The sequence below is a fragment of the Mycotypha africana genome, assembly GCF_025528875.1.
Source record: "Mycotypha africana strain NRRL 2978 chromosome Unknown BDF20scaffold_1, whole genome shotgun sequence".
Classification (NCBI taxonomy): Eukaryota; Fungi; Mucoromycota; class Mucoromycetes; order Mucorales; family Mycotyphaceae; genus Mycotypha; species Mycotypha africana.
In genome coordinates, this window is record NW_026515725.1 from 1,561,712 (window position 1) to 1,587,757 (window position 26,046).

General features: G+C 38.5%; 10 protein-coding genes across 10 annotated transcripts; 4 read left to right on the forward strand and 6 right to left on the reverse strand.

Moving 5' to 3' along the window:
• The first annotated feature begins 1,235 nt into the window (after positions 1-1,235).
• BDF20DRAFT_967392 (WD40-repeat-containing domain protein) lies at positions 1,236-4,310 on the forward strand. Its single transcript, XM_053084981.1, has 10 exons — positions 1,236-1,619; positions 1,696-1,777; positions 1,845-1,951; positions 2,068-2,352; positions 2,430-2,604; positions 2,688-2,852; positions 2,920-3,031; positions 3,130-3,606; positions 3,681-3,813; positions 3,897-4,310. The coding sequence occupies exons 1-10, from the start codon at positions 1,469-1,471 to the stop codon at positions 3,995-3,997; spliced, it is 1,788 nt and encodes a 595-aa protein (XP_052940594.1). The 5' UTR covers positions 1,236-1,468; the 3' UTR covers positions 3,998-4,310.
• An 897-nt stretch (positions 4,311-5,207) lies between these two features.
• On the forward strand, positions 5,208-7,803 carry BDF20DRAFT_997233 (acetyl-coenzyme A synthetase). Its single transcript, XM_053085436.1, has 4 exons — positions 5,208-5,484; positions 5,623-5,772; positions 5,910-6,569; positions 6,681-7,803. Exons 1-4 carry the CDS (start codon positions 5,326-5,328, stop codon positions 7,731-7,733), a joined length of 2,022 nt encoding a protein of 673 aa, XP_052940595.1. The 5' UTR covers positions 5,208-5,325; the 3' UTR covers positions 7,734-7,803.
• Positions 7,804-8,017: 214 nt separating this feature from the next.
• BDF20DRAFT_844153 (electron transfer flavoprotein, beta subunit) lies at positions 8,018-9,439 on the reverse strand. Its single transcript, XM_053079601.1, has 4 exons — positions 9,283-9,439; positions 8,732-9,126; positions 8,511-8,629; positions 8,018-8,411 (listed from the first exon to the last, which is right to left on the reverse strand). The coding sequence occupies exons 1-4, from the start codon at positions 9,332-9,334 to the stop codon at positions 8,198-8,200; spliced, it is 780 nt and encodes a 259-aa protein (XP_052940596.1). The 5' UTR covers positions 9,335-9,439; the 3' UTR covers positions 8,018-8,197.
• A 372-nt stretch (positions 9,440-9,811) lies between these two features.
• BDF20DRAFT_844160 (uncharacterized protein) lies at positions 9,812-10,119 on the reverse strand (the record flags this gene model as incomplete). The annotated part of the gene is made up of 1 exon (XM_053079602.1): positions 9,812-10,119. A coding segment is annotated over exon 1 (226 nt), but the record flags the coding sequence as incomplete, so codon positions are not given.
• A 94-nt stretch (positions 10,120-10,213) lies between these two features.
• BDF20DRAFT_812981 (uncharacterized protein) lies at positions 10,214-10,891 on the reverse strand (the record flags this gene model as incomplete). Its single annotated transcript, XM_053076847.1, has 1 exon — positions 10,214-10,891. The coding sequence occupies one exon, from the start codon at positions 10,889-10,891 to the stop codon at positions 10,214-10,216; it is 678 nt and encodes a 225-aa protein (XP_052940598.1).
• Positions 10,892-11,493: 602 nt separating this feature from the next.
• On the reverse strand, positions 11,494-11,703 carry BDF20DRAFT_844169 (uncharacterized protein; the record flags this gene model as incomplete). Its single annotated transcript, XM_053079603.1, has 1 exon — positions 11,494-11,703. A coding segment is annotated over one exon (156 nt), but the record flags the coding sequence as incomplete, so codon positions are not given.
• An 816-nt stretch (positions 11,704-12,519) lies between these two features.
• Positions 12,520-13,581, forward strand: BDF20DRAFT_795634 (WD40-repeat-containing domain protein; the record flags this gene model as incomplete). The annotated part of the gene is made up of 1 exon (XM_053076266.1): positions 12,520-13,581. A coding segment is annotated over one exon (1,062 nt), but the record flags the coding sequence as incomplete, so codon positions are not given.
• Positions 13,582-13,634: 53 nt separating this feature from the next.
• BDF20DRAFT_36728 (uncharacterized protein) lies at positions 13,635-14,486 on the reverse strand. Its single transcript, XM_053075288.1, has 3 exons — positions 14,425-14,486; positions 14,220-14,353; positions 13,635-14,140 (listed from the first exon to the last, which is right to left on the reverse strand). The coding sequence occupies exons 1-3, from the start codon at positions 14,439-14,441 to the stop codon at positions 13,674-13,676; spliced, it is 618 nt and encodes a 205-aa protein (XP_052940601.1). The 5' UTR covers positions 14,442-14,486; the 3' UTR covers positions 13,635-13,673.
• Positions 14,487-17,520: 3,034 nt separating this feature from the next.
• On the forward strand, positions 17,521-20,496 carry BDF20DRAFT_909135 (uncharacterized protein; the record flags this gene model as incomplete). Its single annotated transcript, XM_053083555.1, has 2 exons — positions 17,521-17,692; positions 17,765-20,496. The coding sequence occupies 2 exons, from the start codon at positions 17,521-17,523 to the stop codon at positions 20,494-20,496; spliced, it is 2,904 nt and encodes a 967-aa protein (XP_052940602.1).
• An 883-nt stretch (positions 20,497-21,379) lies between these two features.
• On the reverse strand, positions 21,380-25,495 carry BDF20DRAFT_844179 (PMR1-type calcium-transporting P-type ATPase). The gene is made up of 12 exons (XM_053079604.1): positions 25,012-25,495; positions 24,872-24,893; positions 24,714-24,795; positions 24,514-24,616; positions 24,259-24,409; positions 24,099-24,172; positions 23,884-24,028; positions 23,510-23,797; positions 23,318-23,430; positions 22,360-23,245; positions 22,069-22,286; positions 21,380-21,975 (listed from the first exon to the last, which is right to left on the reverse strand). The coding sequence occupies exons 1-12, from the start codon at positions 25,303-25,305 to the stop codon at positions 21,607-21,609; spliced, it is 2,745 nt and encodes a 914-aa protein (XP_052940603.1). The 5' UTR covers positions 25,306-25,495; the 3' UTR covers positions 21,380-21,606.
• Positions 25,496-26,046: the final 551 nt, after the last annotated feature.

Consider the following 26,046-nt stretch of genomic DNA (forward strand, 5'->3'; position numbering starts at 1 on the left):
GTACAACAAATCAACCTGCATCGTTTATCTATCGATGACACAAGAGAGACTTGTACTGTTTATAACTGGTTACTTCAATAGTCCGAATGGCAGTACTTATGTGGAGTAACAAACAACAGTTTAAATTTTGCTCTGCTGAATTCTAAGGCGCGTATTCTTCTTTCATTTATAGATTAAGCACTTGTAATACTCACATCATTTTTTCAAGAGGAGCAGTTTGATCCATGAAAATGATAAAGTTAGTTATCAAGCTTAACTTAAATGTGATGCGACCTATCTATCACATGTATGGCTTATTGCATTAAAAATGGTAGTGCTCCTGCTCCGGATGCTTGTGAGAACGAGCATTCAAGCAAGCCACCTCTTCGCGCGCGTGCTTGTTGTTTGATTTACGTGCAAGTTCTAAGTCTATTCGTTTGACCGAAATTCAACTGGCATTGCAGTTCATCACCATTGTTTATGGATAAATGCCATCCTATCTATTTTGCTTGAATCCAGAGCGAATAGTCGTTTCGTGTAAATTAGAGATAACGCTTAATAGCCATGAAAGAAGCAGTTCTTCCTTTGAGTCTGTCCCCTTGCAAAGGGATTATCATTTAGTGAATCATCTAGTTTCCTGCAAGCTTTCATTGTCGATAGTGTGGTTGTGAATTGCATCCTTCATTGGTATAGTGCTGCCAAAAGATGCTCAACAGTTGAGAGATCAATTTTACGTCTGTTGTACGGCCGTTGTTGGTCCTTGCGTTTATAAATTTTGAGTTTTTTATTGGAGGTACCATTGTTGTTGATGCTAGCTACAGTCCTCTAGAACTTGAGATATGTCAGTAAGACTAAATTGAGGACAGTGCATTTCAATAAAAGGGCTGCTTGATAATGGATTGTAATAATGCACTCAAGTCAGCACCCTGAGGAAAAAGAACGTTTCAGTAATAGACTTGTTAAACTGTAACCTGATCGAAATAGTAAAAAGGGAGGGGTTGTTTATGGAAATTGCTTAATTTGGCAGTTGGGTAAGGTTTAGCGGGAAAGAGCCTTATACTTCAAATACATTTGATATGCCTTTCACTTTTTAAAAATTGAATAGTAACAGGAAGTTTCGATTGGTAGATAGAATATTTAAAGGAAATATAACAATTTTGATTGGCCAGGGAAAACGTTTGAATTCTATTCTGAAAATCTTTTTGAACTTACAAAAAACACTATTGCTGAACCCAGAACCTTAGCTTTAATTTTTTTTTTCTGTTTCTGGGTTCACAGTTTCATCTCCCTTTTTCCCTCTTATTCTTTTCTTTCTAAATTCTTTTTTTCCTATTTGGAACCGGAACCAGATATTTATTTTGTAGCTTTCTTTACCCTTTCTATCGAACATAATAAGGAAACCATTCACATTTATCCGACAGACATAGAACTCAGGTCCAGCTAAAAAAATAGATAACAAGGTTATTTTCTCATTAGCACCCATCCAGAAATGTCAGTTTACAATCATAGACCTATGGGAGGAGCACCACCTACTGCCAGTCGTTTATTAGAATTGCTAGATGCCATCAAATCTGAGTACGATCAGCTCGCTCAAGAAGTGATTGTTTGCAAAAATCAGAGAGACGAATATGAGCATAAAAGTGAGTGATTTATGAGAACAATGTAAAAGAAAGAAACGCGTAATAAATGGCTAATGTCGAACTTTTTTAAAAACAGTGAACAGTCAAATTCAGGAGATGAAAATTTTTCAGCAAAACTTGATGGACTTGGAAAGAACACAACAGATGATTAAGAAACAGTAAGCAACTCGATTTACTGGTTGAACTCTCGAGCTTAGCTTATTCAACAGTACTCTTATGTATTAGGTATGAAGAGGAAATCGCTAGACTCCGGTCGCAATTGGAACAACACCAGCATGGTGCTGGAGGGCCGCCACCACCCTCTTCAGCACCTGTAAGCAATGGATATAATGGTAATATAACAATCATTATTGCTAAGGCAAACAGTGAAAGAATTATCATACGAGAAAATTTCGCTAAAAACAAAAAAAAAAAATTGTTTGTTTTGCTATGTGCTGTATTCCAATAGGTCCTTCAGGTTATCAACAGCCGCAACAACCGCAACAGGGCCCTCCACCACCCTCATTAATGGAGTCCAAGCCATCAGTATCACAGCACCATTCTTCGTATCCACCCTCTAACACAGGCCATGCTGCTCCTCCAACTAATGGCCCCCCTCACCCATCTGTTTCCAACGGGCCTCCTCAGCAACCACAACCTCCTCAATCAGCGCATTCCGCTGCTTCTGGTACACCTTATATGAACGATGGCTCGCCCTTACCCTCGAATGCTCCTCCTCCACCTTCATCACAACGTAAGTTCCGAAGCGAGCTGCACTATATCTTTAGTCATTTATGCTTTCTTCTGACTCTTTTTCTTTTTCATCTGTAGTTCCTTCAAAGTCTGGAGCTGGTGGACCTCTTCCTCCAACTTCAGTTCCCCCGCCACCGCCATCATCAACGCAGCAACAGCAACAATTATCGCAACCTTCTGAAGCACTTGGTGATATCAATCCCGAAAGTGTACCTGCCAATATGAAAGTAGAGGGTCAAGATTGGTTTGCATTGTAAGTTCTATTTACATGTTCCAAGCAGATAGGATCCTTTTCTAAAGCAACATTTTTTGTTTTTTGCTGTTTTTAATCAACAGGTTCAATCCCAAAGCAACTCGTTATCTCAAGGTTGATCTTCTTCATACCTTTGATCATGGAAGCGTCGTCTGTTGTGTCAAGTTCAGTTCAGATGGACGTTACTTGGCAGCTGGATGTAATCAAGCCACCTATATTTATGATACAGTGACAGCTACTCGTGTTGCGTAAGTGAGGAATGGCTGCTTATCAAATCTTAAGATAACTTACCAGTTGCTTGTATTCCATAATTAGCATTCTTCAAGATACAAGTGCAGGACGTGACGGTGATTTGTATATTCGTTCCGTCAGTTTCAGCCCTGATGGTAAATATTTGGCTACTGGTGCTGAGGATAAGCAAATCAGAGTAAGTCTTTTTACCCTCATGAGTTCAAATAATTAGTTTTGGTAAAAAAAAAAACCCCTTATAACTTACCATTACTCTTCTATAAAATAACGTGCTAGATTTGGGATATTGCAAAGAAACGTATTCGTGGCATTTTGTCCGGCCATGAACAAGACATTTATTCTTTAGAATTCAGTCGTGACGGTCGCATCCTTGTGTCTGGATCCGGCGACCGTACTGCCCGTATTTGGGATTGGCAAAACATTCGTTGCTTACATGAACTGCGCATCAATGATGTGGAGCAACAAGATCTGGGTGTTACTAGTGTTGCCATTTCTCCTGATAGTCGGTTAGTAGCAGCTGGTAGTTTGGATAAGGTAGTTCGTGTCTGGGATGCTGTCACAGGTCAATTGTTAGAAAGATTAGAGGGCCATAAAGACAGTGTGTATTCTGTTGCTTTTATGCCTGATGGCAAGACTTTGGTCAGTGGTAGTTTGGATAAGACATTGAGGATGTGGCAGTTAGGTACAAACGAGAGAAATGCATATGGCAGTGAGCGTAAGAGTCCTTGTATTCAAGTTTTCACAGGACACAAGGTAAAATCACCAGATGCACTACATTTCAGGAAGGAAAAATGTTTACTCAAACTTTCTTTTCCCTTTTTTATCAGGACTTTGTTTTGTCTGTGGCAACTACACCAGATGGTCATTGGATTGTTTCCGGTTCTAAAGATAGAGGTGTACAATTCTGGGATCCTCGCACTGGACAAACACAGTTCATGCTTCAAGGGCATAAGAATTCTGGTAAGTTTTTTTTTTTATTATTGAGAGGAAATCTATAGCCTATACTTGGCTATTTACTGGGCTTCTATTTTTTTTTTCTTTAGTTATTTCTGTTGCCACTAGTCCTGGACATAGACCAATGTTCGCTACGGGTTCAGGTGATAATCGTGCTCGTATCTGGAGTTACGAGCCATTAGGACCTTGATCATTGTATTGATTGTTTAAAGTTGGTTTTTCTTTTTGTTTCGCTTTTTACATCCAATCGTACCCACCCAGCCACACACACACACACTCTCTCTCTCTCTCTCTCACACACACACACACACACACACAATGCGCGCACTCAACACGCTTACACATCACAAAAATCATTGTATAGATCTCCTCTTTTTTTTGATATAGTCAAAAACACTCTCACCTTTTTTCCACTTTTTCGTGTCTCGTTTTCATAATACTCTTTCGGTTGATATTTAATGCTTCCGTGAATAAATTTCGATCGTTTTCTGCAATGGACATTATATATAGTCATGTTTGGTTTCTGTAAACAATGATGCTTGCAAATATAAGATTGTTTCAACATCCATTATCTATGGATCGAAGAATAACCATTTCGAATAAGCACTGTTTATATTGATACTTTCTAAAGCGCTATGGCACTACTTCTAAGCTTTTAATATTGTTTACGATGATGAGTATCATGGTAAACCGACCCTTTACCACATATTTTTGCAATCCTTTCCTTCAGCACTGGTTACACAGATTGTTATAGATTTAAGATCTGCTGCTCGAATTAACACCACTGTTGATACTTTAGCGCTTCAAGAGCGATACATTAATATTGAAAAGAAGATGGGTGGTAAAACTTGATTGCTTTACATTTCCAAAGACCCTGAAAGATACTTTTGCAAATGGCACGTGCAAGAGATGCTTACACATCAATTTGAACCCGTAGGGAACCCGCTCAACGAAGGTATCGATACCAGAAGTTGGCGTGTTGAACCCAGAATCTCGCTGATCCCCTTCCAATACTCTTTTCCTTTGTACATAACCATATGACTTTTATAAGTGTCTACGCTGAGTAAGTTACTCACTCCATTTCTAATGTTACTTATCACTGTTAGAGGATGATCGTCTTTAGGATTACTGACATAATTCATGGTGGTATGACCTTAGTAGCACCTATGTCTATAAAAACAGAAATAAGCAGTGAATTTCGTAACTTTCGCAGGCCAGCGCTTATGTCAGCATTGGAGGAGCACGATTATTCTTGCTCGTCGTCGGCATAATATCGTCACATGGATTACATTTTGTTTCTTTTCATTGAATTTGTAACGCAATAACAAATACGAAAAGAATGTGAGTACAGAAAGCATAAATCCATATCAAATATTAGAATAAGCTTTTCTCTCTTACATCTCTCAGACATATAAATTGGAAGCTTGCTTTTTGTTTTCCTTTTTCTTTTACTATCCCCTTTTTCTTCTTTTTCTTATCTAATTCCTGTTACCAACAAACTCCCATTTATTGAAAGCTATGACTATTGAGACTCTCACTGCTGACGAAAGAGTATATCCTGTTCCTGAAAGACTTCTAAAGGATGATCATCTTCCTAAGCCTTTCATTTCCAGTTTTGATGAGTACAAGACTATGTGGCAAGAAAGCGTAGATCATCCTCAAAATTTCTTTGGCAATGTACAGTATCTCTTTGTGTTATAGAGTCACCCGCCTTGCTTTTTTATGTTTTGATGTCCTTACTTATCATAACAATTTCAATTTTTTTTTTGTGCTTTTTTTTTTTTTTTTTTTTTTTTTGGGGGAATGGGAAAATAGCTTGCTCGTGAATTATTGACTTGGTCAAAGCCCTTTGAAACAGTTCAAAGTGGTAGCTTGGACCGAGGAGATGTAGCCTGGTTCTTGGAAGGAGAGTTGAACGTTTCTGTCAATTGTGTTGACCGTCATGCTTTGACCAATCCGGACAAGGTACAGTATCAACAAATAAAGTAAAACTCTAACTCAAACAAACCAGACCATCTATCAACATAGACCGCTTACAGCGTACAAAAAAACAAAACAAGTTATATTAAACGCTATTTCAATCTTATTGCTATTTGTAACAGATTGCCATCATTCACGAAGGCGATGAACCTGATAACGTCCGCAAAATTACTTATCGCGAACTTTTACAAGAAGTCAGTCGGGTCGCCAATGTTCTTCAGTCACTCGATGTTCGTAAAGGTGACAACGTCGCTATTTACATGCCTATGATTCCTGAAGCTGTATTTGCCATGTTAGCTTGTGCACGTATTGGTGCTGTTCATTCTGTTGTCTTTGCTGGGTTTTCTGCTGACTCCCTACGTGACCGCATTAATGATTGTGGTGCTCGCGTGGTCCTTACTGCTGATGAGGGTCGGCGTGGGGGTAAAAACATTGCTACGAAGCGTATCGTGGATGAGGCTTTGAAGAACAATAGTGCTCCCACCGTAGATCACGTGTTGGTGTATCGACGTACCGGCTCCAAGGAGGTTTCCTTCACGGCAGGTCGTGATTTATGGTGGCATGAAGAAATGGCCAAGGCGAGACCTTATTGTCCTCCTGTGAATGTCAATGCCGAGGATCCATTGTTCTTATTGTATACCTCTGGGTCTACTGGCACACCCAAGGGTGTGGTTCATACTTCCGGTGGTTACCTTTTAGGTGCTACAGCTACTCTCAAATACACGTTTGATTACCATGAAGGTGATATCTACGCATGTATGGCTGATGTAGGCTGGATTACTGTAAGGGATCAACCTTTTTTTTTTTCAAATTTTGTTTCGCAATCCGTCGGTAGAGAAGGGGTAGATGCTCATTTTTCCCTTTTTTTCTCTTTTTCTCCTTTTGGCTTATAGGGTCACACTTACATTGTGTATGGCCCCCTTTCAAATGGTGCCACCACCTTATTGTTCGAATCGACGCCTACTTATCCTGATGCTTCTCGTTTTTGGCAAGTTGTTGAAAAGCATAAGGTCACCCAATTCTACACAGCACCTACTGCTATTCGTGCCCTACGTCGTTTAGGTGATAAGTGGGTAGAGAAGCACGATTTGTCTTCTTTACGTGTTATAGGATCCGTCGGTGAGCCCATCAACCCTGAAGCCTGGGAATGGTATTATGATAAAGTAGGGCACAAACAATGCGCGGTTGTTGACACCTACTGGCAAACCGAAACAGGATCCATCATTATCACTCCCTTACCTGGAGCTACGGCTGCTAAACCCGGTTCCGCCACCTTCCCCTTCTTTGGTATCCAGCCTGTCATTCTAGATCCAGTCAGCGGTAAAGAAATGGAAGCGGCAGCTGGCAAGGAGGTCACTGGCGTTTTGGCTATCAAGCAACCATGGCCGTCCATGGCTCGTTCAGTCTACAACAACCATGATCGTTACCTTGACACTTATCTCAATCCTTACAAGGGCTACTACTTCACTGGGGACGGAGCGACACGCGACAAGCACGGTTATATCTGGATCCGTGGCCGTGTGGACGATGTGATCAATGTTTCGGGCCATCGTTTGTCTACGGCTGAAATCGAATCGGCTTTGATCTTACATACCTCTGTCGCCGAAGCTGCTGTCGTAGGCGGTCAAGACGAACTCACCGGTCAATGTATTCATGCTTTTACTACCTTGAAGCCGAACAGTGCCGAAAGCGCTGCCGGTGGCGGTTCCACTGAAGGCTTGGACAAAGAATTAGTTCTCCAAGTGCGAAAGGTGATTGGTCCTTTCGCTGCACCAAAACGTATTTACGTTGTGAATGATCTACCCAAAACACGTTCTGGTAAGATCATGCGTCGTATTTTGAGAAAAATTGTCAATGGTGAGCAAGATTCCTTGGGTGATATTTCCACCTTGGCAGAACCTGCTGTTGTGGCTCATTTGATCGAGTGTGTTCACGGAAAGACCTAAGTACTCTCTTTTCACGTTCCCTTCTCCTGCAACAAGAGAATCACAACAACAACAACAACAACAACAACAATTGATGCTAAATTATGTCTATGACTTACTTTTATATATATATTTAACAATTGCAACAGAACAAACAAGGTCTTGTATGTTTTATGTACGTTTCTTATGTCAAGATATATTTACTCCTTTGTCTATGATGACATATGCAAAAAAAAAAAAAAAAAAAAAAAACCAGAAACTTTCTCCTACCCTAACGCTTCAAATAAATCTTATTAAGAACCACATGAAAAAAGAAACAAAAATAGGGAAGTGAAATAGAGTCAACGGTGGGGGGCATCTTTTGTGTTAGCCACTTATTATCTGTTCGCTCGGCTCAGAAGGACACTTCTCATCAGTTTATGCTTGCGTTTGATAACTATTCTTTTATTTGTAACATCAAATCAAACCCTGTTTTTTTTTTTGTTTTACAAAACTTTGGCCTCATTACGTAATTTGTCAATCAATTCATCTACATTTTCAACTTTGCGTCCGCCTACACGTTTAGGAGGTTCTTCTACTTTCAATGTCTCAATTCTAGGTGAAATGTCGACACCTAGTTCTTCAGGTGTCAGTTTAAGCAAAGGCTTTTTCTTTGCTTTCATGATGTTAGGAAGGGAGGCATAACGAGGTTCATTTAAACTGAATTAGGGAATAAAGAAGATTAGAATCTTTTTGACTATTTTTTAAACTCCATACACTCCTTCTCCTTCTCCGTTCAATGAACATATTATCACTTACCGTAAATCAGTTGTAACAACAGCTGGTAGCTGAGTAGAGACAGTTTCAAGGCCGCCATCAATTTCACGAACCACTTTTAGATCCTTACCATTGATTTCAACCTTTGAAGCGAAAGTAGTCTGTATAACACACCCAGAGGGTCATGAATGGAAATGTATTGTCATTTAAAAGCAAAAAGGTTAGAAAGAAAACCAAAACAAACGATCTTTTCGGATTTTTACCTGTGGCCATTGAAGTAAACCAGCCAACATCTGACCTGTTTGATTCGCATCATCATCAATAGCTTGCTTGCCCAGTATAAAAAGATCTGGCTTTGTTGTATCGGGGTCTTTCTCAGCATAAGCCTTGAGTAGCTTGGCAACGGCTAAAGGTTGAAGTGTACTGTCATCTTTGACTTCGACATGAACAGCTCTATCAGCTCCCATAGCTAAAGCTGTACGTAAGGTTTCTTGAGATTTGGCTGAACCACAAGAAATGGCTACGACTTCAGTAGTTTGGGGTGCTTTTTCTTTGAGACGGACAGCTTCCTCGACAGCAATCTCGTCAAATGGGTTCATGCTGTGCTTGACATTGCGATCGACATCTGTCTTGGCAGGGTTAACACGAACCTTAACGGCTATATTTATTTTGCAGTAAAATGACGGAATATAGAATAGCATTATGAGTTTCGAAAATGAAGAGTATAAAAAAAAACAGTACTGGTTCCTCAATAAACACACACACACGCCTAATACGCCTATTATTTTCTGTGTTTTTCTTCTTTATGCTTTACCATAATCAATGACACGCTTGACAGGCACGAAAATACGCAAAGGATTAGACATAATTGCTGCTTAGTGGAAAAAAAAAAAATAGGAACTATATGAAAAAGATGTTGAGTGTTGAAAAAAGGTACCAAGTTTTCACTTTTCTCAGCTTATGATGAAGCGGAGAAAATGACATCGAAAAAGCAGCTAATCCGGGGTAAGTTTTCCATTTGTTCACGTTACAGTATTTTAACTAATATTTTAGATGAAATACATTTTTTTTTGGACGATTAATATTTTCATTTTAGATGAGTTGCAATTGTGTTGTAGACCAAAATATAAACCGTTTAAACAATGATTCAAATTCCAAAAACTTGTTAGCAGTGCGAAACAAAAAAAAAAAAAAAGAAAAAAAAACCGTACTATTCCTCACCTGTAATGATCTAAATCCTTGAAATACAAGGAAAACCGTGTTTATTACGGCGATTATTTCTTCTTCTTCGCTGGCTTGAAAATGTCGGGTCTTCCCGCTCCAGACCAAACTGCTTGGGATATAGTCATCATGTTGATAGCGGCGTTAATGTCTCTCTGCCATAGCTTTAGACATTGCTTGCAATGAAGAACGCCGGTACCCTTGAATCCAGGGGTATTAACAATTTGCATATCATCATAGAAACAGAGGCTGCATGTTTTAGAGGTTTTGAATTCATCGATTGTGACAACAATCAATTGACCTTCAGCTTCACGTTTCTTCAGAGTTGCAAAAAGTTTACCGACAACACCACATCTTTGCCCTTTCAATTTTACTACATCTTTTCCAAACATTCCAGCACCAAAGACAATCAATGGTACCCTTCTAGGGAATCCTGAGTACTTATCAGCCTTCCACTTCTTGTCACTTCTAAAAATTATCAATCAGCGCGTAAGCTAAACGATGAACATGTAATTCATTGATACTCACTTGATTGGCGGCTGTTTGTCAACATTCTTTCCTTTCTTCTTCTTCTTCTGCTGTTTTTTCCTCTTCCTTGCCTTGCTTCTCTTTTTGCGATTGTACTTGGCCGTTCCATGAGTCAACATGTTGGCCATAGTTTCGGGTGCTCTTTGCCTTCCTTGGTACAACGTAAACCGGTCCTTTGCTGTTTCATGTCCATAAAAACTAAAGAGAGCGTCTAAGTTATTGAGCATATAACTGGTGAACGCCTCATATACTCCTAGACGAGAGGTCTTTGACGAGGGAATTTGACTTTCTACTAGATCTATTCCTGTAACAGCTTTTATACTGTTCAATTTCTTACAATATTTCGTTGACCCTGCCATATGATAGTATTCGGATGTAGTGCATCTTCGCACTTGTCTGTTATATTCAAGGCCAATAGCAGCAGTAAAAACAGACTTTCTTCCGGGATCCAGGGTAATAGGTAAATAAGTATTGTCAACTTCATCCAGAGAGAAATCATCAAGAGTGAGGTCAAATTTTTGGAACGAGGCACCATGGCCAGATTGTTGTCTTTTATAAAAAAGAAAGTCAACTGAAAACCCATCCGTTCTGACAATATTACCAAAGAGCTCTTTGTTATCACCATTCGGTGTAAGTTCAGAGATACTACATGTGCCCAAGAAGTTAAACCTCATACATTATACTCGACTGCATACCGTATTAACTGTATGCTTACCTTTTGTACCTGAGTTTCTTGAAATCAAAGACATGGAAAAACAGCTCTAATTGGCTTTGGTAATTGCGGGGTAAAGAACGTTTCACAAAAGAAGACAGAGCGTTCACGCTCAAGGTAATGAACCTCCATTGAACGGAAACCTTTGGCAGTAAGGATAGCAATTTTGGAAGAGGACGTCGTCGTACGTCAAATGGTTTATGATCATCGTGTTCGCTCTCAAATTCTGCGTTCAAAGATAACAAAAAGGGTACGAAAGACCCAGGATCAGCAGATAATGTCTTCATGTTCACTTTCTTCCCCAGCTTCTTCTTCCAAGGTTCACAAAAGGTTTGGATCTTTGCTTTTATATCTTTGGTAAGGTAGTCATCAGTTGGCCATTTAGGTTTTCCTTGGCATATCTCTTGATAGCAGAAATCACTTGTGACCTTTTTGACAAGCTTCCAAGGCATACACTACGCAAGATGAGAGCTTTTTTTTTTCAAAAGGCAAGTTACCATGAACAGCACTTGATTTTTTCTTTTCAAAAATTTGCTTTTTCTTTTCATAAATTATTGTTTTGAACATGGGTCATAGTATGTATCTTAAAAACGTGAAATAAAAGTGAAAGAGACAACATTTGACTCTAAGAAAGCAATATATTTTATAGTGCTTATCTTTGAAAGTCACCCATGAACGCATACAAAAACATTGACAACAGTTAATATAACCATCCCATTCCGCTATGGTATCTGTTATACTATGACCATCAGCCCTCTATCAATGGTTTGATGTCAATCAATTCAAAGTTAACTTTTTTTTGGAATTCTTGTCCAAAAAAGGCACCAACGAATATCTTGTTGGTCTCGGAACACATCGTCATTTAGTAAAAAAGTTGTCAAGCTTTTTGTAGTTTGTCCTATTGCAAGATAACATCAATAAAACCATTATTGGCGACTTTCTTACTGATAGAGACTAATTTCTAGGGTTCGATTGTATGTCATCCTTAATGCTGCTTGAATATCACTGAATAATTGAGTATCCAAATATCCAAATACTATGGACTTTTCTAAAAATATTTTTTAATAAATCTAAAATTAAAATGTATATTGTCCATTAAAAATTGTAAATCGTCTAAAATATAAGTAAAATACTGTATTTCTTTTTATTTCACATGCAGCAGATGCGCGTAACCCTTTCCTTTCCGTTTCCCATCAGATAAAAAGGTAGACTTAATGCCGAATGTTTCCCACACTTAAAGTTCTGTATTGAGTATGGAAAGCTTAGCACGTCATTTTGAACAAACGTCACAGAAAACTCTACTCATTGAGTCTAAACCTGCAACCAATGCATCACTAAAGGGATGCTTGTAAACACAGTAGGCCCTCTCTCTTTTTTGTCTCAAGTATAATAATGTAGTAAACCTGATCAAAGTCTGATAGCACAAACCAGCTGTTCCTCACTTGGAAGTCCGCCGTAGAGATCAACCATTTTCCCAACCATAAAAGGCAGTTCAAAGATTTTTTATTTTTTTTTTTTTTTGTACAGTGTATAAAAAGGTTCCCCCTCCGCTTCTTTTACCAACAGATGTCAGCCATTCAAGCAAAGAGCATCGCTTCATTCGATACAGTTTACAGTGCTGACTCGACTGAATTTTGCCCCTTTCAAAGCCATGCTCAATATCTAGCTGTCGGTACTTATCAGTTAACCGATGAGCAGCAGGAAAAAGTGCGTGTTCGCAAAGGCAAGCTTTACCTTTTTGACGTGACAGATTCAGCCGTGACAACAGATGCTCCCGGTGCCATCGGGGCCTCCTCTACCACAGCATTGTTGCAACCCAAGCAAACCATTGACATGCCTGCTATTTTAGACATGAAATGGAGCCATAACCTCATCTGTGATAAACAAATACTGGGTGTGGTGGATTCAATAGGCGGATTTCATATGTACAGCTTTAGCGACAGCGGTAACAACAGCAGCGACGATCACTTGGTCAATATAGGACATACACAAGCCACAGACGATACAAGTGTACTTTGTTTATCTCTGGATTGGGCGAATCGTCTGAACGCTTCTGATAAGCGCGTCGTCACATCACACTCCAATGGTGATATTAATATCCTCAGTCCTCATCAGGATGCCTACGTTATTGAACAGCAATGGCACGCTCACGATTTGGAAGCATGGATTACCGCGTTTGATTATTGGAACACAAATATCGTCTATTCTGGTGCGGATGATGGATTATTCAAAGGATGGGATTTACGTATACCTGACCAACCGACATTTACTTATAAACGACATATGATGGGGGTGACAACCATGCAATCCAATCCTCATAGAGAACATCAGTTGGTAACAGGTAGTTATGATGAAACCATCTATTTTTGGGATACGCGGGCGATGCGAGCGCCTGTGAATACAGTACAGACGCCTGGAGGAGGTATCTGGCGGTTGAAATGGCATCCTACGCGAGCGGATCGACTGTTATCGGCTTCGATGCACGCAGGTGCCTTTGTAATCGATGTTTTGGACGAGCAATACAATACAAACATAACAACAGAGTTTTTAGATCACACATCCATGGCTTATGGAGCTGATTGGTGCTATCTGAAAGACATGACAGATTTAGTGGCTAGTTGTTCCTTTTATGATCATGTATTACATTTTTGGAAAGCAAACAAGTAACTGTCGTTTGTAGTAATAAACTGTATTAGAATCGATTGTAAAGTAGAAAAAAAAAAAAAGAAAAAAAAGTAAAAAAATTAAGAGATAAAAAATACTAGAGATAGAAATATCAATTCGATAGGTAAAGTTGCAAATAAGGAGATGTAAAATTTGGATAAAACTGTCTGTACATAATGAATAATGGGTTCGTAACACGTTGAAGAGGAAGTTATCATATTCACTGCTGTTGATCCTGTCGTTGCCAAGTAATAACGGCACTGAAATTTTGCTTCGATATAGCGAATATGAGATGCTGTTGTAGGGGCGGCAGTCAATATGTTATTATGAAAATTCAATAACCAATTGGAAATGTTATGTGTTGAAGCTTCATCGTAGATGAGTATACCGATAGATAGCTGATAAATAAAAGTGATACAGATAACACTTATATACAAGATACGTAGTCTTCTGGCTTCCGTTTTTTTGTTGTTCTTATTGAAAAAGTATGTGTAGACAATGCCAATGAGTGAGTTGAAGAGAAGTAATAAACCTAATATTGTTAGCACTAGGTAAACAATTGGGTTTGATTAGATGATGTACCATTTCTTGCGTCGCTGTCCGATCATCAATGCTGGCACACTCACTTTTAAAAATGTTAATAGGAAATAAAATGCAATTTGGTATCCTATTTTCTATTGCTAATAGACTCAACACCAATAAGCAGCATGCACAAACGAAAAATATCAGATCTATCAGCAAAAGATGCAAGAGACTATGTCTTGCAGTAAATGAAAAGCGTCAATAGCAGTTATTATGGCTGCGAATGATACGCTTTTTGAAGATTTTTACTTTAGGCAACATGTCATTTTTTCGTTAAAGATGTAAGAGTTGTGTGTACAGTTAAGTAAAAGATATATTGAAGAGAAAAAAAAAAAAAAAAAAAAAAGTTGGTAAAGGATGTTGGAGGGAAATAAGCTTTTTTTTTTTCATTCCTTCAGAAAAGGATGAAAAAAAAAAAAAAAGGAAATGGATTCAGGATGAAATGTACGTTATGTGTTCAGTTTTTTAAGGAGCCTTCCTTTCTCTGACACCGGCAGTGTAAAGTGATATCCTCTCTAAGGAGGCAGAAGTTTTTGGCAGTAATACATTTTCTAATCATGAAGCAATCGCTACCAAAAGAAGGTGGAATGGGAAATACGTTTGAATAGCTAACATCGTAGTATAGTAAAGAGGAATGAACATATCTCTTTCCATCCTGTAATAACGGATTGCGTTGACATGATCCTGTAAAAGCCGAGCTCAGGTTGTCTATTGAATTGTTCCCTTTCCTTGCCTTTTACGCTTGCTTAAAAAGCAAAACCAGGAGGCCATATTGTTTTATTGATCTCCTCTTAGCCAATCAATAGTGGATCTTCTTTTACCCAGAAAATGCTTAACGGGTCAACCTTGATGAGCAATAAGCTGGCTTGTTACACTTTTTGCATGTAAAAGTATGAGCTTAAAAAATAATAATCAAACACTGAAAGAATCTCTAGCGGGTGGACAAAATAATACAATTATAGCTTGAATAACTTATAAAAGCTTGAAAATTTTCTGTTTATTGTAATATAACCTTTTGGTTCATGTCAAGATTATCAACAAAGCAGATTTGAAAGGTATTTTTACGATCTAAAACCAATTTTTGTTATAGTCAAGAGTAGAACCTTGGCTTATTTAAAAAGGACAGTGTGGCTTTTCCAACATGCATTTTGAAATGTAAAAGGTTTATGTTCAGGTAACCATTTTATAGATCTTTTCGGTTCAGTTTTCGACAGCGTTGAATAGGTTTTCAGATCAAAAGAACAAAAAAAAAAAAAAAAAAAAATTTGGGAGTTTTGAGTACAATATTTCGATAAAATGTAGACTTAATAACTGTAGAATCGTTGAATACCAGGACTTTCCATGACCAGCCTAAACCTCTTGAGCAATGTGGTACATATTTTTAGCTGCCATTACAATTAAGATTCCAACATATACTACAATTTTGCAAAAGAGTATCTGATGGGTTTCTTTCACTATTGAAGTAGCACGATAATATTTTTAATGTATTGGATTGGCGCAAGTGTTATCTGTTTCCGTATGCTCAACAGAACCAGTAATTGCAGAGCTTTCAGCTCGATAGGATTTCATTGTAGCCTTTCGAGAGGGATTGTCAAGAGAAAAATACGTGAAAAAGGGGTCATTCAGACTTGTTATACTCAAGCCCTGAAGGTGCTTCGGGCTGAACAACTGCCATCAGGCAGGACGCCAAATTCGTCTGATTTCAGCCAATGAAAGAGTGAAGCAAAAACACTGTAATGATATTCTTGCTTTCTTGACTATCAAAAAGGGGTTTTCCCCTATATCTGATCTTACCCGGGCAATTCAATCTCATAATGATTATACGCCCATGCGGGTTTTGTTTAATCGTAATCATTCCTATTTTTTTTTCTATTTTTTTTTCTTTCAGTGGCCTATACACGTCAGTTTTAATTGCAGACGAATCCTTACTTGGTTTAGATTCACAAGATTGCAGAAGAGCAGTTTCCAGCACTTTTGCAAGTGTCTACTAACTGTACCAATGCTGACCTTAGATCTATAGTTATTCTATGTCAAGCACAAGCATATCAGAAAAGTTATAACAACAATCAAGTTGATTGTTCTTTCTTAAAAGTTCAATTCATGCCTTCAAAATGAAACAGATCTACGAATATTTCAAGCTGATATCATACACGTTGTTACTATCGAAAGACCATGTAAAAACATACCTCCAATAAATTTTTAAGGAACTCCACGTTTGTCAGAAATCAGTGGGACATCATTTGCTATTCAAGGAAGCCTAAAAAGATTTACTCCAAAAAAAAAAAAAAGAAATTAGAAAGTCAAGACGCGGACAGGACCACAAAAACCAGTTTTAAGAGAGCATACAGCAGATACAATCTTTGTAAGTTTATTCAATCCAAAACTGGCTTGAGCCTAGTTCATCCCACTGTCGAAAATTCGAATCCAGACACAAACTCATATATTTTAAATCAATGGTTGATCGGTTATTTTCTTGTCAGCCTCAATTCAACACGTAGCAACACATGTAATAGTTAAGAGAGGATGACAAAGTAAGTGAATTAAATGCAGTGTATTTGATGTCGTCTCAACACTTTTGTCTGTCAGGTTTTTGAATAAGCGGATGAGTTCACCAAAAAAAAAAACCAAAAAAAAACCAATTATAAAAAAAACTAAAAGCACAAATCGACATTGATTTGTAAGAACCACGTAAAGTGTTTATAGCCAATAAGAAACATATGAGTGAACAACGGGTAATATAAATGACTTGTTAGGTGAGCACGATAAAACGTTGATCATGCATCGAATTCGTCTTGCTGCTGTACAGTCTCCTCACAACTATTATCCGAAATTACCAAGTCAGCCATCATCAAATTTACTGAATCCAAAATACTGTATAAGTTTGGATCAGGTTTTTTCTTGGATGATTTGTCTCTAAAGAATGAAGCTTTTGCAGTGTTTCACTTTCTAGCTGTATTACACTTTGAAATCGTATAGGATTGATAATAGCATCGCAACTCGATTTATGGGGTGCTTAAAAGAAGACTGACGATATCTCAAAATTCAGATACTCCAGCAGGTTTTTGGCAGCTTCCGGGCGAAAAAGTATGGTAGTACCTTTCTAGAGCTGAGGACACCTGCTAAAATTAGGCACCCGACTGAGACTCAAATTCAACTCTTTTTGATGAGACTCAGAGTTCACAGATTTTTGGTCCTTGTTTACTCATCACCTTCAAAAAATTTTAAACCACTCCCCCAGACTTCTGATTTTCTTCTTTTTTGCTTCCTTTTCTTTTTTGAACGTCTCTTTTCCGCTTTTTTGTCTTCTTACTCAATAGAAGAGTTTTCGTTGACAAAATAACAAACATGGTTAATTCTACGTCAGGAACGGATACCAAAGTTCAGGAAACAATCAATGTTACTGCTGCTGTCAACACGACGGACACTCCCAAAAAAAAAATCCCTGCCCCTATCCCTGATGTCAATGTCTGGCAGTTGAAAAAGCAACCCGTTACAAAGGCTCAAAACACGGCTCTTGGTAAGTTTGTTTTTGCGGATTCATGGGAGTCAGTTACTTGAGTTTATTAACCTGCTTGTCAAAAAATCAAAGATACTTCCTGGCCAGAACCAAAAGAAACTGTTTTTATTCAGCAAAATGGACACCAAGACGATCTAGTGGAAAACACCATTATAAACAAAGCTGTCAATAAGAAAAGTCAATGGAAACCTTTCACTCCTACCATTATTCATTCAACTCCTACACCTGGTTCACGAGGAAGATATCATCATCAATTTTCGCGTAATGGTAACAGCAGACGTGCACCATTCAGTGATAGACACAGCCATCATCAGAATCATCATCCATTAGCAACTCAAGAGGGCCAATATAATAATCGCCCTTCTAAATCCTCTTCTACTCCATTATCAAATTCCTCTACTTCTTCAGCACCGAGCAATGGTGTTATTGCTAAAGAAGCTGAAACCACACCGACAGCAACTGCAATATCAGCATCTGTGAGTGATAACAGTAAGAATAATAACGACATTGCGAAGAAAGAAGAAAATACTGCGCCTTCCAACGCAACAAATGCAGTAGCAAATACCAATGATACTATGACTTCTTCCAACACTGACAGCGCTACTAATACCATGAATACCAGCCCCAACGCTTCCACACCTACCACTGCCGCACCCTCCACCTCTAACACTAGCATCGAACAACCAAAGCAACCTTTTCACCGAAACCCTGCTGCTACTGCTAATAACTATAGACAATATCATCATTCATCTCATTACAATCATCATCAGCAATTCCAATACAATAATACACGCGGCGGTTTCAATACAGGTATGATGAGACGTTCGTACTCTAATCTACGCGTCAATCACACCAATGGCAACCGTCACCATATCAACAACAACCACTACAATAGCCATTCCCATCGTCATTTTCCCATGACACCTCGTCCTAACCCTTCCGCCTACCTCAACGTAGACCCCGAAATATTAAAATCTTATATCTGTCAGCAAATTGAATACTATTTCAGCATCGATAATCTCTGTAAAGATGTCTATCTTCGTAGTCAAATGGATTCAGAAGGTTACGTACCATTGAACTTAATTGCTGGATTTAACCGTGTGAGAGGATTAACAGCTGATTATAACCTTGTACGAGAGTCGTTGGCCTTATCAAAAATATTGCAAGTGAAGAAAGTAGGCGGTGATAGTGAAGAAGGAAATGAAGAGAAGGATATGGGAAAGGATATGTCAGAAACAACAAATTCAAAGAAAAGACAGCACAAGAGAGACAGTAGTCCACTGTTTATACGTAAGAAAGAGGGTTGGGAAACATGGGTTTTACCAGCGGTTGGTGCTGGTGCTAATGTTGTTTCTCCTTCTGCTGGAGTAACAAGGACAACAAGCACAGTTATAGCACCTAAACCAAATCAGCAGACGTCTACTGTCCCTGCAGATACTCGCAAGAGTCCGACTTCAAACCATGTGGAACAGAAAAAAGAAACCCGCAAGGATGATGAAGAATTATTTGAGTTTGATGAAGAGGATGAAGATTGGATCGACGGTTGTCGTCCTGGAACTGTACAGAAATACTACCTTTCTGATGAGGATTCTTCTTCAACAGACGATGAGGATTGGGAAATGGATGACGATACCGTAGCACGTATTATGATTGTTACGCAACGCAAGCGAGATCGTACACATCATTCTTTCGAACGCCATAAAATGAATGATGAAATTGCTGAAATGATCAATGAAGGTTTGTACGAATATGAGCAAGGCCTTTCTTTGAAACACAAGACGAATGAAAAATTGGAAATTATGGATGCGGATCATTTTGCTGCTGCTACGGGACATCAGGAAGCTCATGGGGCTGCTAATACCAAGAAGGAGAGCGCTAATAAGAAGAGCAAATCAGCCAAAAGTAGCAAGAAGAAAAACTCGACTGCTCGTTTTTATCCTGCTCAACCTGAATCAGTATCCCACCTTACGGCTATTGCTATTCAAAAACCTGTCAATAACAAGGACAGTAACACTTTGACGATTGAGGAAGAAGGAGATCGAGCACCACAACATGTGGGTTGGGTGCTCGGAGATCAGCCCTGCCATCCTAATCCCAATGATCTACTCTCAACCAGCCTCAGCAAATCTCCTGCTGCTTCTAGTATTTTATCTTCATCCTACGACACTATGGCTCGGTCATTTGGCAGCAGCTTCCAACATCCAAGCCATGACTTACTTCGTGAGAAGGGCTTCGTTCAACACAAATATCACAAATATCATGCTAAGGCGCTTCGTGAGCGTAAAAAGTTAGGTGTAGGTCAGTCTCAAGAAATGAACACCCTTTATCGTTTCTGGTCTCATTTCCTTCGTGATCATACCAACAAGCGTATGTATAACGAATTCAAGCGTCTGGCGGTAGAAGATGCCAACCATGGCTATCGATATGGTTTGGAATGTCTGTTTAGATTTTATTCTTATGGCCTCGAAAGAAAGTTCAGAAAGGACATGTTTGATGATTTTCAAGCGTTGACTTTCAATGACTACGAACAAGGTTCTTTATATGGGTTGGAAAAGTTGTGGGCTTTCGATTATTATCGCAAGTTAAACTCCAATCAATCCCAGCAAAAGAAGAATCAAAATGGCAAAAAGTCTTCAACGAAGTCAGCTAGTCAATTGAAATTGGATTTTGATGATCGTTTGGTTCCTTTGCTTGAGAGATACAAAACGATAGAAGATTTCAGAAAAGCTAATCCTCCTAAAAAAATTGTTGGTGCTTCTTATGTTGTTCCGTACAGCAATAACAGTTCTAATGTAAGTTTTTAATGTGAAGATCAATAGAGTAAGGTGCTTTAAATTTTCTGACTTTTTTCTTTTCTTGTTCAGTAACACATTCTTTTGTTCAACAAAAGATGATAGTATTGACGTTAGCTTGTCTGTTCACCGATCGTATATCAAATAAATTGTAATATTATTGTTTTCGTCTTGTAATTTTCAAATAGTACATAGCACGTTATTTGTCTCGCACCTGCTCTGCTCTTGAATACTGAGTAATGATTCGATAATATGTAAATGTAAAAGATATACCTACATCTAGAACTGAAATAGAATTCTTCCAGTCATGCTTAGCAAATAACACTTAAAATCTAGTAAATCAATTGAGCTCATAAGTTAATCAGGCACAAAAGCTATTCATCTAAATTTTGGAACTTTTTTGAGTAGATATCTATACTCCGGGTACTGAATATTGGGTTAAATTGTCAGACCTGATAAGTGCTAATCGAGCCACATAAAACGCCTAACAAGCAATCTTTTTCTACAGTACGGACAACATAACTGAGATATTGTTGAATAGCGAAGAACAATACGAGTGCAGACGGGGAGCAATTACGAACTCCAAAGCAGCGGATTGCAACAAAAACTGTATGGTCTTTGCACTGTTTATTTTGCGAGGACCTGGCAATTTATTTGATTACTTAAGACCGGTACAGTTCCAAGCTGCAGTATGTTTACTATGGCTCCTTACTTATCAATGAAACAAACACTATACAGTTCAATAAATTGGAAGTTCCTTGACACACGGGTAATAAAGGGAGGTAAAAGAACAAAAAGGCTGTTTATCACACTACGTGAACATTAATGCAAAGAAACGAACAACTGGTGGCTCATACGAATCTTAAATGGTTAAAATGCAGCACCCCATTCAAAAAGACAACTAAACTGAATACTGAAATACAATCTATGGTATTTATACTTTTTGCTATTGTGTCTAAACAATTTCTGTCATAGATTTTGTTAGCTCAAAAGAAGGTAAAGAAGACACTACAAAGACAATATATGAAGGAGGGAAAACAAAACAAAATGATTATCTATGATGTATACTATGTGATGGTCAATTTTTAAAAAAAGATTTGAGGGGAATTATGTCTGGTTTTTTTACACAAGATCAATTGCGTTTTCTACCTCATCAGAGCGTAGAACACGATAATTGATGCGGGTCCCTGATCTTCTAGTCGAGACACCCACTACGCCTTTGTGACCAAGCCATTTCTTCGCTTCATCGACCCAAAAAACAGAGCTCGTCACAAGAACGATCTTGACTAATTGACTCAAAGACAGTGCTTCAGTTTGGAAAATGGCCTGGAAAAAAGGAGTATAAATGACAAGCATTTGTGCAACGATCGAGCCACCAACGGCAATGTTGAACATCTTGTTAGAGAAGAAACCGATACTGAAAATGGACTGCTTCTCTGATCTACAGGCTAAAGCATTGAACATGTCGAAGAAGACGAAGGTTGTAAATGTCTGTTTTATTGCATGGATAATAATGATACGCAGTTAGTGAAAACGTTCCATTAATAAGCAGCAATCGATAAAAAAAAAAAACGGCTCACTTACCATTGTAGCATCTTTATTGGTGACAACACCATCGGCCATTTCAGACAGATAGACAAACATCGTTCCCAAAGTGACAATAACGGCTGCTGTCAATACACGGGTAATAAGCGGCTTTGTTAAAATGTTAGCATTGCGTGCTCTTGGTGGCTTCTTCATAATTTCAGGATCTACGGGTTCAACTCCTAAGGATTGAGCAGGAGGACCATCCATGATAATATCTTTTAGAAAAATAAGGGATACATAGTTCAGTTTAGAGTTTCACTTGAGCGGTCACTATATCAAAGAACTTACTAATCCAAAGAATTTGCATAGCATTTAAAGGTGTCTTCAGACCGAACAAAGTGCATATAGCGATCAAGGAAAGAGCAGAAATACTTGTACTCAATTGGAACGTCAGAAAGTTTTGAATATTATAAAAGATAGCCTTGCCTTCTTCAATTGCGTTTAAAATGGTAGAAAACGCATCATCTACCAAAATCATATCAGCTGCTTCTTTCGAAACATCAGTTCCACTTTTGCCCATGGAAATACCAATGTCTGCCATTTTCAGAGCAGGAGCATCATTAACACCATCACCAGTCATAGCTACCACAGCACCTGTTTCTTGAAAAGCACGTACAATTGCTAATTTATGCTTAGGTGTAGTACGGGCAAATACAGAAACATGTTGAATCATCTCTTGGAGTTGGCGCTCTGACATGGATTCTATATCATGGCCGGTAAGACAACTTCCTTTGATATTGGTAGGAATACCTAATCGACGAGCAATAGAAAGGGCTGTAGCTTCCGAATCACCTGTAATCATCACGACTTTAACACCACCTTGAACTAGCTTTTTGATAGCATCAGCAACGTCAGGACGCGGGGGATCATGAACAGCCAGGAAACCAGTGAAGCACAGTTCATTGTCTTTTTCACCAAACGCAGTACTCAGCACACGAAGACCATGAGAGCTCATGGCGGCAACATGTTGGGCTACCGATTCCTTAAGCTTCTTAGTAAAAGTTGCACGTGCTTTATTAGAGGTATAATAGGTGGTACATTTTTCCATGATGACTTCAGTAGCGCCCTTCATGTAGATAATGCCTCTACTGTTAGGTTCGTCTTTGAAGCGGCATGTCACGGACATATATTTCACATCAGAATCGAAAGGATTTTCTTCAATACGGTCATAATGCTGGAATAGAAGAGAAATATTATCAGCACGATTATTACAGCTAGCAAGACATGTTTATTCGTCTTTGCTTACCGGACGTTCATCCTTCAAACCACTACGTAAAACAACGTCCAATAAAGCCATTTCTGTAGGCTGTCCATACAATTTACCACCTTCTCCCACTTGAGCGTTATTACATAAATTACCTGAAGAAAAAGAGACACAAGTCATTAAAGCCTTATGCATCCATTGCTAACATGAAAATGGAAGGGTACTTAAACTTACCGATACGAAAGGTTTGTCGTAAAGCTTCAGTTGATTTCTGTGGTATTTTGTATTCAAAATCAAAGGTTTCTTGATTCTCAACTGTAAATACCTTGGTTACGGTCATTTGATTAACAGTCAAAGTGCCAGTTTTATCGGCACAGACAACATTGACACTACCTAAAGTTTCAACAGAGGGTAGCTGTTTCACGATTGCTTTACGGTTGGCCATTCGGAGGACTCCCAGTGCAAGTGTTACTGTGACAACAATAGGCAGGCCTTCAGGAATAGCAGCTACGGCCAAACTCACTACATGATGAAATAATCAACTCAGAATGCGGATTCCATTTACACTTGAAAAATAAGTACGCAATTTTGCACTTCGCAAACCTTACCACCAATTGTGAACATATCCAACCAGCTACGCCTTTGAATGAGACCGATGACAACAATGACACCAATGACACCAAACGAGAACATGGATAACTGTTTACCGAGATCGTTCATACTAATCTGCAAAGGTGTTTTTCTGACTTCCACCTTGATGTACAATATACGAATTAGCCAGTTTTCCCTTACTTTTAATATTTACAAAAGTCTTGGTCAATACCTCTTGCATAAGTTCAAAAACATGGCCAAATTCGGTACTCTTTCCTGTAGCAACTACAATGCCCTCACCGTGCCCTGTTAAAGTTGTACGCGTTAAGGTTCCACTTCATTTTGATTTTTTTTTTCTTAGGAAAAAATTGATATATATGTCTAAGGTTTACCATTTCTCACAAGTGTACCCATAAAAGCAATATTTTCTCGTTCATTAATAGCTAACTCTGCATACGTTGAGGTTGCAATCGCGTCTGAAATTTTACGTCGAGGCTTATTTTCTCCTGTCAAATTTGACTCGTCAATTTCTAATCCTACACACTTGAAGCAAACCATATAATGTTACATTTCTGTCGATCCTTTTCACAACACAGTACTACGACAGTTGTTGTATATTTGTTCATTGTCTCGCTCAACCTCCTTACCGACGTAACTCTGCAATCTGCAGGAATACGATCACCAACACCAAAACGAACAATATCGCCAGGAACCAAATCGTTTGCTAACACATCTGAAATTTTGCCATCTCTGTGTATGTCAAAGCAGAAAGCACGTTATTTAGTTGTTTGACTGCATTTTCTGTTTGCTCTGAACTGTACACTACCGCATTGTCAAATCCTATTACCTGACTAAATGACAGTGATGTGGTACCAATTTATTTAATGCTTCCAAGGACTTTTCTGACCGATATTCTTGAACAAAAGCAACTATAAAAATTCCACAAAACAGTTCGTCAACATATTTTTAATTCTTTCTACATTATGTTATTGAGATCGAACATACCTGTAACTACAATTATGATAGCCTATTCGGAAAAGATGACAAATATAAAAAAGGAGGGGCGGAAAGAGGAGAAAATAATTGTTAAACAAAAAATGAATGCGCGATCGTCTTCATCCGAAAAGGGATACTATTTATCATACCATCGTAATACTAATGGCGTCGTCAAATTGCCCCATCAGCATTGATATACACGCTGACCCTAGCAGTAACAAGATTAAAGGGTCTTTAAACGAATCCAAAAATTTTGAAAATAGCGATTCTTCATCTGATCCTTCTAATTCATTTGAACCATAAAGGGCACGCAAACTAGGCACATCTGAAGCCCTTAAACCGCTCGACGTGTCTGTGTTAAATTCTCGGGCAACTTGCTCCACAGATTGACGAGCTGCTTTTGCAGAAGCTGTCGTCTTCCCCGTCGTTGTTATTGCCGACATAAGAGTAACTTTTTCAAAAAGTAATTGAGGAGAAAAAAAGAAAGTGATGGGATTTTTGATTCTCTTTGAGTTGCTTCAAATACTGTATAATATCAAATAAGATTGATACGGCTATTTCTATGTACAGACGATAATTAGGTAGGTGATAGACAACGAATGGGTGAGCAGTAGTAGACGAAAAGAGGGAAGAGAATTTCTGTCAAATTAAATTTTACGCATTTAGGATGAGCTAACTTTTTGCCCGAGTTTTTACTTGCTCCGAATTTGCCTTTTTCAAAATGGCTGCTGCCACTGTTGTTCTGTTGAGTGTTTAAAGGGGGAGAGGTAGGATCTCATTTCCTTTTTTGGTAGCTTTAAAAAATGATCAACAGATAGCGAATTATACTCTGTAAGGTACAGCAGAAAAGAAAATAGCACAAAAGGAGCACATCAACAGGAAGTCGAATTAACAGTAACCCGAATAAAAGGATCAAATTAATAATTCCTCCAGTGGCTCAAGTATTTTACAAAAATTGAAATTTGTGGATTGAAGATGAAACCTGAGTTCAGGCGTAGAAGTTAGCTCAACGAAAAATGGTTCTCAAAGCTCTATACTTCATTACAAGAAACATATATGGTGCAATGTTCTTGTACTTCCGAATTATATAGCATTGTCTCATCAAATATTGTAAAGAAAACATATAATTACAACTAATTGAAACGAGCGAGACTCCATGAGGACGCTTCAGAGACTACCACTGG